This window comes from Microcaecilia unicolor, chromosome 9, assembly GCF_901765095.1.
Source record: "Microcaecilia unicolor chromosome 9, aMicUni1.1, whole genome shotgun sequence".
Lineage (NCBI taxonomy): Eukaryota > Metazoa > Chordata > Amphibia > Gymnophiona > Siphonopidae > Microcaecilia > Microcaecilia unicolor.
Window position 1 is genome coordinate 181,521,566 of NC_044039.1, and position 13,060 is coordinate 181,534,625.

The 13,060-nt window shown below is 42.7% G+C and overlaps 1 protein-coding gene across 2 annotated transcripts in view; it reads left to right on the top strand.

The window, feature by feature from the left end:
* Nucleotides 1-13,060, top strand: part of BRF1 (BRF1 RNA polymerase III transcription initiation factor subunit) — a 329,398-nt gene that overhangs the window by 177,097 nt on the left and 139,241 nt on the right. For both annotated transcript variants that reach the window (XM_030214801.1, XM_030214803.1), the window contains exon 7: nt 8,931-9,024. In XM_030214801.1, the coding sequence (XP_030070661.1) occupies nt 8,931-9,024 (94 nt within the window). The remainder of the gene's footprint in view (nt 1-8,930; nt 9,025-13,060) is intronic.

The window sequence follows — 13,060 nt, forward strand, 5'->3', positions numbered from 1 at the left end:
TAAAATCACTTATTTCTCACTTGAGCTGAAATCAAAGCCATGTCCTTAACTGAGTGCTGCACAAATCACTTGCTATTAAGAGAAAGGGGATGGGACTTGATACACTTCCTTTCTGTGGTTACAATCAAAGTGGTTTACATATATACAGGTACTTATTTTGTATGTGGGACAATGGATAGTTAAGTGACTTGCCCAGAATCACAGGGATCTGCAGTGGTAGTTGAACCCAGGTTCTCAGGCCACTGCACTAACCACTAGACTACTCCTTCACTTGATTTAAATTTAACACTTTGTGGTCAGCCCACTGACTTTGTGGCAGTACTCTGTACTTTTTATGGGTGGGGGGGACCTGGATTTTACTGCTGGGTCAGGTCTTCTGCTCCCTGGGCCAGTCAAGGCTGTGATGTTGCAGATATAGCACTAGCAGGTCCTGGGGGCAGTGGGGAAGAGGACAGGAGTCCACTCAGGGCTACAATTACAGGATTATGGAAGAGAGCTCTAGTATAACAACTTTGCAGATGACACAAATATTCAAAGTAGTTAAAACATAGGCTGCAGAATGGGTTGGGTCACTGGGGCCATGGCTTGACCACTATTTTGCTCAACATAGAATTGGCAACTAGAGTACTTGAGGCAGGGTTCTCAGAGTTAGAGGTAGATGAAAGAGTAGAGGAGTGGCCTGAGAATAAGGGGAGATGTTTGATTCCCACTGCAGTTCCTTGTGACTCTGGGCAAGTCACTGAACTCTCTGTTGCCGCAGGTTAAAAATAAGTACAGTGCAATCCGCTTAAGTGCAAGGGTCTGGGACCAAAGAAAAACATGCAGTTAACCGGAGTGTGCACTTAACCGTTGTGACACAAAGAAGCTTGACATCTGATGAACATATGTACAGTACTGTTTATTATACGTACAGTATACAGTCTCCGTTAACTGACGTTAAGCTTACTTGAAGTAATCAGTCATAGTCCTCTGTACACTCTTGTGTCTGTGAGTTCCATAGACTACGTCTGCCAGATGGTAAAAACTGTCATAGCACTGACATCCAGTGGCCTCCAGATAGGCCCGCATGGTGTTGAGACTCTCCAGCGCTCTTGCAAAAGTGACAGGAGGTTGTTGAATTTCGTGAGCATGTGCCTTGCTGCTCATTTCATCATCTGTTTTATCATCAGCCGTTGCCTGCGTGTAGGCACATATCTGGACATCAGTGCTATCGTCAGCTGTTTGTAGATCGTAATCAACAGCTACGTAATGATGAAACTCCTCTTCAGTAACACAGGCTGGGATGTCAATAGCCTCTTCATCTGACGAGTTTGCAACAGCTGCATCTGTTTCGTCCCTCTCCATGTTCTTAACAAAGCTTGCCCGCTTGTAGCAGTTCACAATGGTTGCCTGTGTAACATGATTCCAGGCATCTTTCTGCATATGTAGGGAATCCAACAGTGATAGATTACAAGCCAGTTCAACAGCACGTTTATCCTTGCCAGTCTGGTCATCCATAACGCTCATCAGACAACGTAGCACAAGAGCCCGATAATGTTGTTTGGACCACCTTGACGTTAGACAGCCTGACATCATCCCTGTGTGCAACACAATTATCACAAAGCAACAAAATCTGACGCGTTTGTGCCCGCATTCTAGTGTCTAACTTCTTTAGCCACTGCTTCCAAATTTCCCCAGTCATCCATGAATTTGCATTAGCCTCGTATGACACAGGAAGTCACTTAACATTCTTGAAGCAACAGGGCTGTTTGCTCTTTCCAATGATGACTGGTTCCAACTTCTCACTCCCATCCATATTGCAGCAAAGGAGGATCATCAGTCGGTCCTTCGACGTTTTACCTCCTGTAGATTTTGAATGCAAGTGTTCCATCAGGAATCACTCACCAGTAGAATCTGTTATCGTCAGCATTAAAAATGTCATGAGGTGCAAACTCATTCAAGATGGTAGGAAGAACTGAAACAACCCAATTTTCAGCACCAAAGTCATCAGTATCTTGTTTTTCACCATGCTGTTCCTTGAATTTTATGTTGTTCCTCTCCTTCCATCTTTCCAACCATCCAACAGTGGATTTGAATTCAGTTAGTCCAAGACTTTCAGCTAGCTGATTAGCTTTCTCCATAAGCAGTGGACCACTGACAGGAAACTTGTCTGCTCCTGACTTGAGAAAACCATCGAAGAAGAGCATCTTCTACCTCCTCAACTTTTCCCGCCCATGTTCGTTTCCGTTGTGGATTTGTATTGTTTTGCCAGTCTTCCAGAAGCTGGTCTTTCTGCTTCAAGATATGTGAAATTTGACTGGGATTGACACCATATTCTTTAGCAATAGATGCTTGACTTTGTTTGTTTTCTAATTTTTTAAGAACTTCTATTCGTTCAGCCAGTGTTAGTCTTACAGTTGCGCGACGATGATGACCCCAGTGTACACTCTAACAACATTCTTTCACTTATTCTGCCTGTGGCAGTTAAAGGGGCAGTAAATCTGAAATCTCGTTGGTTGTCATGCGCCAATCGGCTTCCGTATTTCGTGCGCGCGCTTATGCGGAGTCTTTCCTGCAGAGGGGCGGTCTTAAACCATGCATATAAGCGAATCTTGCACTTATCAGTGGTGCGCTAAACCGAAGTTTGTCCCCATAGAAATTGATGGCGCCAAAAATGGGACCGAAATACGGCATGCAGTTAAACAGAGCATGCGCTTATCCAACTTGCACTTAAATGGAGTGCACTGTACCTGTATATAATATGTAAACCGCTTTGATTGTAACCACAGAAAGGCAGTATATCAAATTCTATCCCCTTTCCTTTTCTCTAATCTGGGCAAGTGCAAATTGATGCACTTTTTTTTTACATATATGTTAGGTTCCACATTAGGAGTCACCATTCGGGAAAAGGACCTTGGAGTTATTGTGGACAGTTCCTTGAAATCATCATCTCAGTGCATAGCTGATATCAAGAAATAAATGGAAAATTAGGAATTTTTTTTAGAAAAGAATGAATAATAAAACAGTGCATCTCTATAGATTCATGATGCAACTTCATCTTGACTATTGTTTGACATTCCAATCATCTTATCTCAAAAAAATATATATAGTTGAACTGGAAAAGGAATGGAGAAGAACAAAAACAATAAAAGGGATAGAATAACACCCCTGGGAAGAGAAGTTGAAAAGATTATGGCTCTTCAGCTTGGGAGAGATGACAGAGGGGATATGATAGTGGCTTACAAAATAATGGTTGATGTGAAATAGGTAAATGAGGAATGGTTATTGATGCATTCAGACAGTATTGGGACTAGGAGACCCTCTGTGAAACTAACAAGTGGCAGATTTAAAACAAATAGGAGAAAATGTGTTTTCACTCAATGAAAAATCAAATTGTTAAATATATTTCAAGAGGATGTAGTCAAGGCATTTAACATAGGTTGGTTTAAAAGAAAGTTGGACAAATTTCTAGAGAAGTCCATAAATAACTATTAGTCGAGCAGAGCTTGGAATGGGAGGGAACCTCAAGAAATAATTTTGAAATATGCTAGGCTGGCAACTATTGAAGGATGCTAGGTTTGATGGGCCTTTTAATCTGACCCAACATGGCATGTCTTGTGCTCGTACAACTGTACTTGCCTGTGTTTGACAGGTGGCAGTAAATCAGGGTTCATATTCATAAATACCTGACTTGAAACACTAGTTTCTTGATCATGCGTATCTAATTTAACATAACAAATTGAACTTCAGCAAGTGGGGATAAAAATGTTGCATGTGGTAAATTTTTAAACAGTGTAGTGTCACCTGAGAAATGTTCCAATATCTAGCAGTTTTATTTAAGACAAATTTTATTTTCTCAGCGTCAGCTCAACCATTCTGCACAAATGTGTTGTAATTCTTTATTTACACTTACTATACCACTTTAGCTGGCACACAGAACAAATCGGTTTACATACTAATAAAATACAGCTACCAGCAGGTGGAAGTAGAGAAAAGACTGAATTCTACCAGTGACACCGGTATAAGCTGTGGTGCCTCCTGGAAGATTCCAGTATTTTACTCTACCTTCTAGTAAGACGGTATGTTGCTGTTCTGTGCCCCCGAGTCTCTGGCCTAGCTACCTACTTTACTGGTCACAACCACACAGTATGGTTGAGTCTAAGGGGTGTTTCTAGGCTTACAGATTTGTTCTGTGTCTAGTCAAGCGTGGAGTTTGGCTCTGCAGCCCCCAGTTCACAGTTGATAGTGTTACTGGTTGCATCTTCAGGCTCGGTACCCTGGGATCTTTCTCAGAAGTGTGGGTCCCCATCCCCCCACCTCTGCCTTGCCCTGGCATCCCTGTGGGGCGGACTCCCCTTGGGCTCCTCTGCAACTTCAGGTTCCTTTAAAAAAAATTTTTTTGGAGTCAGCTCTTCCCTGTGTTAAGGAATAGAACTGACCTTTGCTGCTACTGCAGCTTTAAGAGCTGTGTAAAAAAAAACAAAAAAAAAAAACCACAGAGCTCAATTGGGGAAAATCCCTTTTTTACTTGCGAGAGAGGGATTTTCCCAATTAGCACCCTAGGGGAGCATCAGGGCTGCCCCCCTGAAGCTCCGCAGCCCCCCCCCTTGCCTTCCACGCAGTTGGGAATGCTGGCGGGCAGCCACTGTGGCTCCTGCAAAGGCTGGCAGCTTTGTACAGCTGCTAATTCTGTTTGTCCCAATTGCAATGGGCTGTTTCCAACTTCAGAAACGACCCGGGGGGGGGGGGGGGGGGAGAGGGGACCCTGTGGGGTCCGCCTGTGCCTCTCCTCCCAAGGCATTGGAAGCAAAGTTCCGATGTCTCTGGCGGAAACCATGGCCATTTTCTCTTCATAGGTTTCTCCTGCAGCTGTTTTAATCCAGCAGAAACCTGTTCCATTTAGCTCTGGGGTTGAGGTAGTGTGGGGTTCTTGGGCCCTTCTGTTGGGAAGCCTGGTGGGGGACCCTAGGGGCCCTGGGTAGATTTTGGCTCTGGTCAAGCAGGCCCTGTTTGCACACAGTGGGACTTCCTCTTCGAGGGAGGGGGCACTCTGGGCGCCAAATAGTGCAGGGCAGAAGGCGTGCCTCTGGAGGTGCCGGTGCCTTCTGGGGCAGATGTGGGAATTTGGAAGTCCTCTTTGACGTCCTCTGACTCCCTGTCCCCTCCAGATTCTGATGTAGAGTGTCCCCTGCCCACTGAGCCTGTGAAGGAACTCGGTTCACAGGTGTTCTGCCCTCAAGGAGTACCACAGTAAGAAAGTGGAGCAGCAACTTTTTTGGTTGGGGCATCCAGGTGGCTATCTGCGAGGGCTACATCGTGCCGGCCAAGCAGTGGTGGTTGCAGCAGTCCCAGAGTCCTCAGAGGTGGCGCGCTTGGAGTCTGGAGCAGCCTTTTTAGCAGACATTTTTTTTACAGTCTGGTCTGCCTTGCTTCCTGCTCGCTGGCCACTTTGGTGGTGGGGCGCTGGTGGCTGTGGCTCTGACACTGGAAGGCGGATGCAGCCTCCAAGAAGTTGAGCCAGTAACTTTTTAGGGGGCACTTGCTCTTTGGCAAGGACCTCAAGAAGTTGGGGAAGGATATGGGGAAGACTCATCCTGTCAGATTCCCTACTCTTTCTCAGAAGGGGGCACAGCGCACCTTGGTTTCTAAGGGGCATTCCAAAGGGGCGGGTTGCTTTTGATCTTGCAGTGTTCACAGCTCAAGTGGGGGGAGAGGGAGTCAGGGCAAACCCCTCAGACAGGGCTCCTTTTGTGGTTTTTGCAAGTCCGGTGATGTCAGCTCCTCTGGAGGAGCATCACCTGCCCAGCCCACCCAGTGAGGGTGCACCAGGTCCCTTGGATGTCCTGATGGGGGGCAGAATGTTCCTCTTCTGGGACGAGTGGGCCTGCATCACCTCTGATCAGTGGGTCCTGGAGGCGATAGAGAGGGGTTACTCCTCAGAGCCCGTCCCGTTCCTGGAATTTTGGCCACTGTTAGAAGGCAAGGTGGTCAGAGTGATATTGGACAATGCCACGGCTGTGGCATACATCAATGGTTTGGCCATTGAAAGGAGACGTTTGGAGAAGTGGGGGTACTCTACCGCAGTGATTTGTACACTGCTTCATTCCTGAAAGTCCTCTACTTTCCTAGCCTATGTCAGGGTCTGGCATGTTTTTGAGTCCTGCTGTGGGGAGCTGAATAGACTCCAACTTGTCTGACCTCCTTCAGGTAACATAAACACAGAATTATCTAAATGCTATCAGTGTCCACCACTGTCACATTGTTACAAATAAAACTGCTTTATAAGTTACTAAAATAAGGAGAGTCAGACTCAGAAGGCTGTTATTTATATGAGAATAAGCATTTTATTTAAACTTACCAATTAGGGTTACACTGGCATGTGATTGTTTCAGTTCAGGTACTACATCAAATCAGAGTTAATCAATCAAGACAGTCCACAAGCTTTTTCTCATAGAAAGTAGTAAACTGGACGCAAAAGGCTGATCCACAGTATTACTTCTCTAATCTTTAATGATTTCAGCTGTCAGTTATATACCCTTCAAATCATATGCATTTACGTCATACTTATTTCTGTTAATTACAAATGTACCTAATATTAAAAACCTTTATCTCAGCATTATCAAAATACTTTCTCAGCATTAGTGATTTTCCATAATTCAGCACTTATTTACTGTTAGTGACCAAATCTTGCTCAATCTGACATTTACAGTAAATTCACCTATTAGCAGGTCGTTAGGGTCATTCTTATTTGCGATATCAATGTCCTCATAACCACATGTTCTGTTTATTCTTACCACAGGTTTCGTTTACTCCCTACCACCTGTTGGACTATAAAAAATTAGCTGGGTCTATAAACTATTTTCTAATGAAATCATATTTCTGTTTCTTTGCATAGTGCTTGCAAAACACTTCTACTTCCTCATTATCTACTATTCCAAGGCCTAAAACAGACCAACTGTCTCATGAGCATTTCTGGTAAATGCCCATCTGTCACATAAGCATTTCTTGTAAAAGTACAATTGCAAGCATCTTTCAGTTTGTCCTTGTAACCTTTTGAGGCCTAGTTCAACACACAGTCTGACAGACTATTGTTCAGCCTGTGATATGGTCCTATAGCCATGTCCAGCATGTCCTACAAGATCCATATTAACAGAGCACGTGTTGTCACCTTGGAGGGCTCAGGTTCACCGAAATTTGGGGATTCTTGCAGCAGGGCCTGGACCAAGGGTTGGCCTTGATCTCTTTGAAGGTTTAGGTGGCAGTACTCTCCAGTTTTTGGGGAAAGTGAATGGCATCTTTCTGGCCTTGCATAGAGAGGTAGTGCAGTTTCTGAAGGGAGTGGCATATGTGCGCCCTCCGCTTTGGACTTCTTTTCTGTCATGGGACCTCATCTGGTGCTCAGGGGGGGCTGTCTGAGGCTCTGTTTGAGCCTTTGCATTCGGCCTCCATTAAGGACTCACAATTAAGGTGGTGTTTTTGGTGGCCATTACTTCTCAGAACTTCAGTCTGTTTTATGTTATGGCCCTTATTTGTCCTTTTTGGAGGATTCCTTGTCTTTGCAGATGGTTCCCTCCTTTCTGCTGAAGGTGGTTTCTCTGTTCCATGTGTATCTGGAGATTTGCTTGCCCTTCTTTGTGAAGGGGGATTCGGTGGCCACAGATAGAACGCTTCACTGGCTGGGTGTCAAGAGGTCTCTTTTCCGGTACCTGAAGGAGACGAGTGAGTTTCTTCTCTCCAATCACTTTTTTGTGCTTTTCTGGCCCTTGAAAGGGTTAAGAGGCCTTGACCTTCATTGTGATGTGGATTAAGGTGGCTATTGAATCTGCCAACATCAGCAAGAATAGACTGGTTCCTCAGGGGCTGAAGGCCTACTCTTCCAGGGCTCGGGCGGAGACCTGGGCAGTGTCCCCTGAGGAGATTTGTAGGGCGGTAACATGGTCGTCGCTTCATTCATTTTTGAACATCACAGGTTGGACATGCTGGCCAGAGCCTAGTCAGAGTTTGGCAGGGTTGTCATTCAGGGGAGGGGGGCTTGTCTTCCCCCACCCAGTAGCATCTGCTTTGGTACATCCCATTTGTGCACAGCGATTGAGCTGATGCTGAAAAAGGAGAAATTATGCTTTACCTGATGCTTTTCTTTAGGCAGCAAAACCGTTCTGCAGTCCCTCCTTTGGAAGACCTTGGCCCAGGGTTCTGGATATGGTCTGTGTTATACATATGCTGGAAACAACAGAGAAGAACTGGCGGGTTTTAGGACCAATGAAAGAAAAAGGAACCATTAGTTTGCTTGCTGGGGTCCTTTTCCCCATTTAAATTGGAGCCTTTTTGTGAATTGGCTCACTTGAGATCCTAATCTTGTGCACTGTGTTCTCTCAGTTGCTCAGCACAAAAAAAAAATTATTTGTAGCTAGATTTGGCTTTTCCGTGGTATATGTGGGGTAATAAGTTCCACTTTGTGGTGTTTTGCTCGCTTGTTGCAGTTGCAGTGGTTGATGGGGCATGGGTTCGTTAGGCAGGGACCTTGCTTGGGCAGATGCATACTGGAATCTTCCAGGGTGCACCACAGTTTATACCAGTAATTTCACTGGTAGAATTCAGTCTTTTCTCTATCTTCTCCTGGTGGTAGGAATAGATAACAACCCATTTGTGCAGAACAGTTTTGCTGACTAAAGAAAAGAAAATTATCAGATAAGGCATAATATTTCCTTCAAAAGGTATTCCCAATCACATCCATGATATTTCTGTATAAAATTTAGGTACTGCACTCAATTTATTTTAAAACACTGGCTTCTAACACATGTTAGCTTGCAGTAATCACAAGCGTTTATAATGGACAACACTTATTACTAGGTACTTATTCCAACTAGTGGCATTTGTGTGACTGATAGCAGGTTGGGCCTTTTTTAAACTCATGCTCATTCTAACATTACTATTGCTTGTTCTTTCTGTAGCCCTTCTAGTTGCAGCCAGAATGCATGAATTCCGACGCACTGCTAAGGAAGTCATCAGAGTTGTGAAGGTTTGTGAATCCACACTTAGAAAAAGGTGGGCAGAGTTATCATTATTGCTAATACCTCTTAAAACTGGTGCTTAATATTAACATTGTATGGTTTCATGCTGACCAGTAATACTACATATTTATTTATTTATGTATTAGAATTTATTTACCGTCCTTTTGAAGGAATTCACTCGAGGCAGTGTACAGTAAGAATAGATCAAACATTAACAATAGGCACTTACAGCAGTAAAAATACTCAAATAACAATACAAAGTATGGCATAGTATGGCATGTCAACACAATACGTAATAGAACATTTTAATTGATAGTGAAGAGTATAAGCAAAGATGGAATATATAGATAGGTAAGAGAATAAGAAGAGTTAGAAAGTAAGGTTGCACATGAGGTCACAGAAATGGTTAAATATTATCTCAGCTAGGGTAGGAGTGGATAAACATGTCCTGCTGCAGTATGTGCAGCCCATGTCACTCCTTGTGAGTGTGAGTGAGACTAACAAGTTAGTTACTTCTTCCATTCAAGGCTTTCACCTGCTTCCTGAAGTAGAGATAGTCTTGTGTTAAGTGGAGCCTTTCAGGGAGTGCATTCCAGAGTGTGGGGGCTACTCCAGAGAAGGCTCGCTTGTGGGTATCACATGTAATGTCTTTTGGAGAGGGTGTGGTTAGTGATAGTCCTTGAGAGGACCTTAGTGTCCTTGGCGGTGTATAGAGGATCATCCTTGGGTACTTGGGGCCATTTCCTTTAAAGGCCTTGAAGATCAGACAGAGTTTTAAATTTAGCCCTGTATTGTACTGGTAGCCAATTAAGTTTTTGCAAAAATGGTATGATGTGGTCACGTCGCTTGCAACCTTCTATGAGTCTTGCTGCAGCTTTCTGAATCAACTGGAGCTGGTTCAAGCCCTTTGTAGTCAGACCCTTGTATAGTGCATTGCAGTAATCCAGTCTTGATGTTATCATGGCATGAACAACTGGGATAAGATTTACCTTCTCGATGTAAGGAGAGAGAGGCAACATAGCTGTCGCAAATAGTAGAAGTAGCTCTTGAAGGTTGCATGAATTTGGGGGAATCAGAGTATGTGTTGAATCTAACTGTATTCCAAGGTTCCTGACTTGTGATTTCAGGGAGAGTTCATACCTCCCAAAAGAGATTTTGATGTCAGGTATGTATCCACTTGTGTTAGGGACCCAGAGAAACTCTGTTTTACTTGAGTTCAGGCAAAGTTTGTTGTGTTTAGCCTATTCTTGAATTGATGTTAGACAGGTAATCAGTTATTAAAGGCTGTAGGTAAGTCAGGTTCGTTGGGTATCAGTAGCTGCACATCATCTGCGTAGATGTAGAACTGAGTGTCCATTGACTGAATCAGCTCAGCTTTAAATAACTACATGTTAAAATGTCCTATGCCACTTTTAAATATCTGCAGATTTTGGTTGGTTGTTGGGCATAGCTTCCTTTGCTTTGTGTGAAATTCTTGTTTACCTTTAGTGATAATGGAACAGTCACAGAAGAAGGAAGGAAGCAAAGTGTAACTCTGGAAGCTGGGGTAGGTCTAGGCCTGTTGTGGTTGAGAGCCATCTGGGCCCATTAGCTGTTATGTGGCCATTCTTTTTAAATGGTAAATTACAGCACTACTGGACAGCATCCAAATGCACAACAATAATGGACAAAGACTGGCAACCTTGTTTTTGGAAAAGGGCTATTTCAATATGATGTGCTACGTCTGTTGTTAAACAATAGTGATGAGATTATTATATATCGTGTACATAAATAGAATCTAATCACTTGATATAAATAAAAGCTTGAGACTTAACCAAATTTATCATCTTCTCGCAATCTCTCTCAAATAATATTTTATAGCAGTTTGCTTAAAACCCGGACATTAATCTTTAGTCACATGCACTATAGATTGCAGAATTTCTGAAGCAATTTTTTGGATGGAAGCAGTTTGCTGTTGTAACAGTGAGATTATTAATATGAAAATAATTTTGCAAGTATTTGAAGATGCTTGTTTATTGAAGAACCTCATAATAGAGATTGTAAGCACCACTTGTGATTCAGATGGATACTGTAAATTGTTGTACTGGCACATTTCAGTTACCAAAATAAAGAACTTTTGTCAAACTGATGCTTTGAATTGAAATCTGCACTGATGTAACTTTGTAAACATTTCAGTAGAAGTAACAGCATTATTTCTTTTTACAGAAAACCAAAACAGCTCAGCCTTGATAAGAAGAAAAATGATACCTAATATATTTAGAGAACTTTTGTTTAAATATGATTATCTGATTTTGGATTTTGCAACTTAAAAATCAGTAAAATAATTTGGAGTGTATAGGCTGCATAAGAACCTTGGATAAAAGCAAAATATTGACATTTGTAAATAGTGGAAGAAATGTAGTCTGAGTCTGCTTCAAGTATGTAAAAGCCACACTAATCAAACAGTGGTTCTCCACCCATTCCTCAGAATACTCCTTACCCAGCACTGGTTTTCAGGATGTTCATATGAATACTCATAAGAAAGATTTCCATATAGTGAAGATAAATTTGCATGTGCTATCTCATGTATATTCACTGTGAATATCTTGAAAACCTTACTGCCTGGTTTTGTTCTGAGGACTTTATTGAAAACCACTGATTTTAGAGAACGGTATTCAGTACAGTTGTTGGGTTTTTAAATACATTTATTTCATTTATTAAAAAATTGCTTGACTGGCTTTGAACCCAGAGTACATCAAGGTGGCTTACAAAATTTAAGAACAAAAACATGGAAACTAAACAAGCAACAGACCAGAGTCTCCAACGCTTCTACTGTTCAAAGTCTTGCTCTAATACCTAGTGAAAACACATTTTCAGGCCTGCCTTAAATTTGGAGAAGGAACGCTCCTGTTGCAAATAAAGTAAAAGGGAGCTCCAAAGAGGAGAAGTTAAAAATTCAAATGAGCAATGATGGGAGATCTCAAACCAAATACTCGAAGGCAAAAGTACAAAAGGTAGAGCCCTGAAATGACTGAAGACTTCAGGAGGGTAAGTAAGGGGACAAGATGATCTGCGAGATATGCAGGCTGATCAGAGTGCAATGCTCAATGATCAAGAAAAAAACCCCTTAAATTTGATGTGGTAGAGAACAGGGAGCTAGTGCTGAGAAGCCAATGGTGGGGAGACATGGTTGAACCTTTTCACTCCTACTTGAAGCTTGACCACAGTGTTCTGAGTTGAAGTCATTTAAAGCGAGGGCATATCAGTAAAAGAGCATTGCATTTTTCAAATGACAAAATTATAAAGCAACAATTTAAGATCACTACTTGACAGCCAAATTTTAATTGTTCATATCCTATGAAGAGCCATGAAGGCAGATTTCACTACTACTACTTATCATTTCTAAAGCGCTACTAGACGTACGCAGCGCTGTACATTTGAACATGAAGAGACTGTCCCTGCTCGACAGAGCTTAGAATCTAATTAGGACAGACAAATAGGACAAACAAGAGATAAGGGAATATTAAAGTGAGGATGATAAAATAAGAGTTCTGAACAAGTGAGTAAGGGTTAGGAGTTAAAAGCAGCATCAAAAAGGTGGGCTTTTAGCCTATATTTGAAGACGGCCAGAGATGGAGCTTGACATACCGGCTCAGGAAGTCTATTCCAGACATATGGTGCAGCAAGATAAAAGGAACGGAGTCTGGAGTTAGCAGTGGAGAAGGGTGAAGATAAGAGCGATTTACTCAGTGAATGGTGTTCCCAGGGAGGAATGTAGGGAGTGATAAGAGTTGGGAGGTATTGAGGAGCTGCAGAGTGAATGCACTTGAGTTAAACTCTGGAACTCATTGCCGGAGGATGTGGTTACAGCAGTTGGCATATCTGGGTTTAAAAAGGTTTTGGACAAGTTCCTGAGGAAAGTCCATAGTTTGCTGTTGAGACAGACATGGGGGAAGCCACTGCTTACTCTGGGATCAGTAGCATGGAATCTTGCTATTGTTTGGGATTCTATCAGGTACTTGTGACCTAGATTGGCCACTGTTGGAAGCAGAACACTGGGCTAGATGGAACATTGGTCTGACCCGTTATGG